This window comes from Penaeus chinensis, chromosome 1 (assembly GCF_019202785.1).
Source record: "Penaeus chinensis breed Huanghai No. 1 chromosome 1, ASM1920278v2, whole genome shotgun sequence".
Classification (NCBI taxonomy): Eukaryota; Metazoa; Arthropoda; class Malacostraca; order Decapoda; family Penaeidae; genus Penaeus; species Penaeus chinensis.
Window position 1 is genome coordinate 5,687,750 of NC_061819.1, and position 289 is coordinate 5,688,038.

At 59.5% G+C, this 289-nt stretch overlaps 1 protein-coding gene across 1 annotated transcript in view; it reads right to left on the minus strand.

Annotated features, from left to right (window-relative positions):
• Window positions 1-289, minus strand: part of LOC125029746 (extensin-like) — a 3,795-nt gene continuing 3,506 nt past the window's right edge. Inside the window, exon 4 of the mRNA XM_047619902.1 lies at window positions 1-286. Within this exon, the coding sequence (XP_047475858.1) occupies window positions 1-286 (286 nt within the window). The remainder of the gene's footprint in view (window positions 287-289) is intronic.

Genomic DNA, 289 nt, shown 5'->3' on the forward strand with positions numbered 1-289 from the left:
TCATCGTGGGCCGGGGCTAGGGATGGGGGCAAGGGTAAGGGTTGTGGGCAAGGGTAAGGGTTGGGGCCAAGGGTAAGGGTTGAGGCCAAGGGTAAGGATTGTGGGCCAAGGGTAAGGGTTGAGGCCAAGGGTAAGGATTGTGGGCCAAGGGTAAGGGTTGGGGGTAAGGGTAAGGATTGAGGCCAAGGGTAAGGGTTGAGGCCAAGGGTAAGGACAGGGGCAAGGGTAAGGGTTATGGGCAAGGGTAAAGGCAAGGGTTGGGGGCAAGGGCAAGGTGGGTGAGGCACTG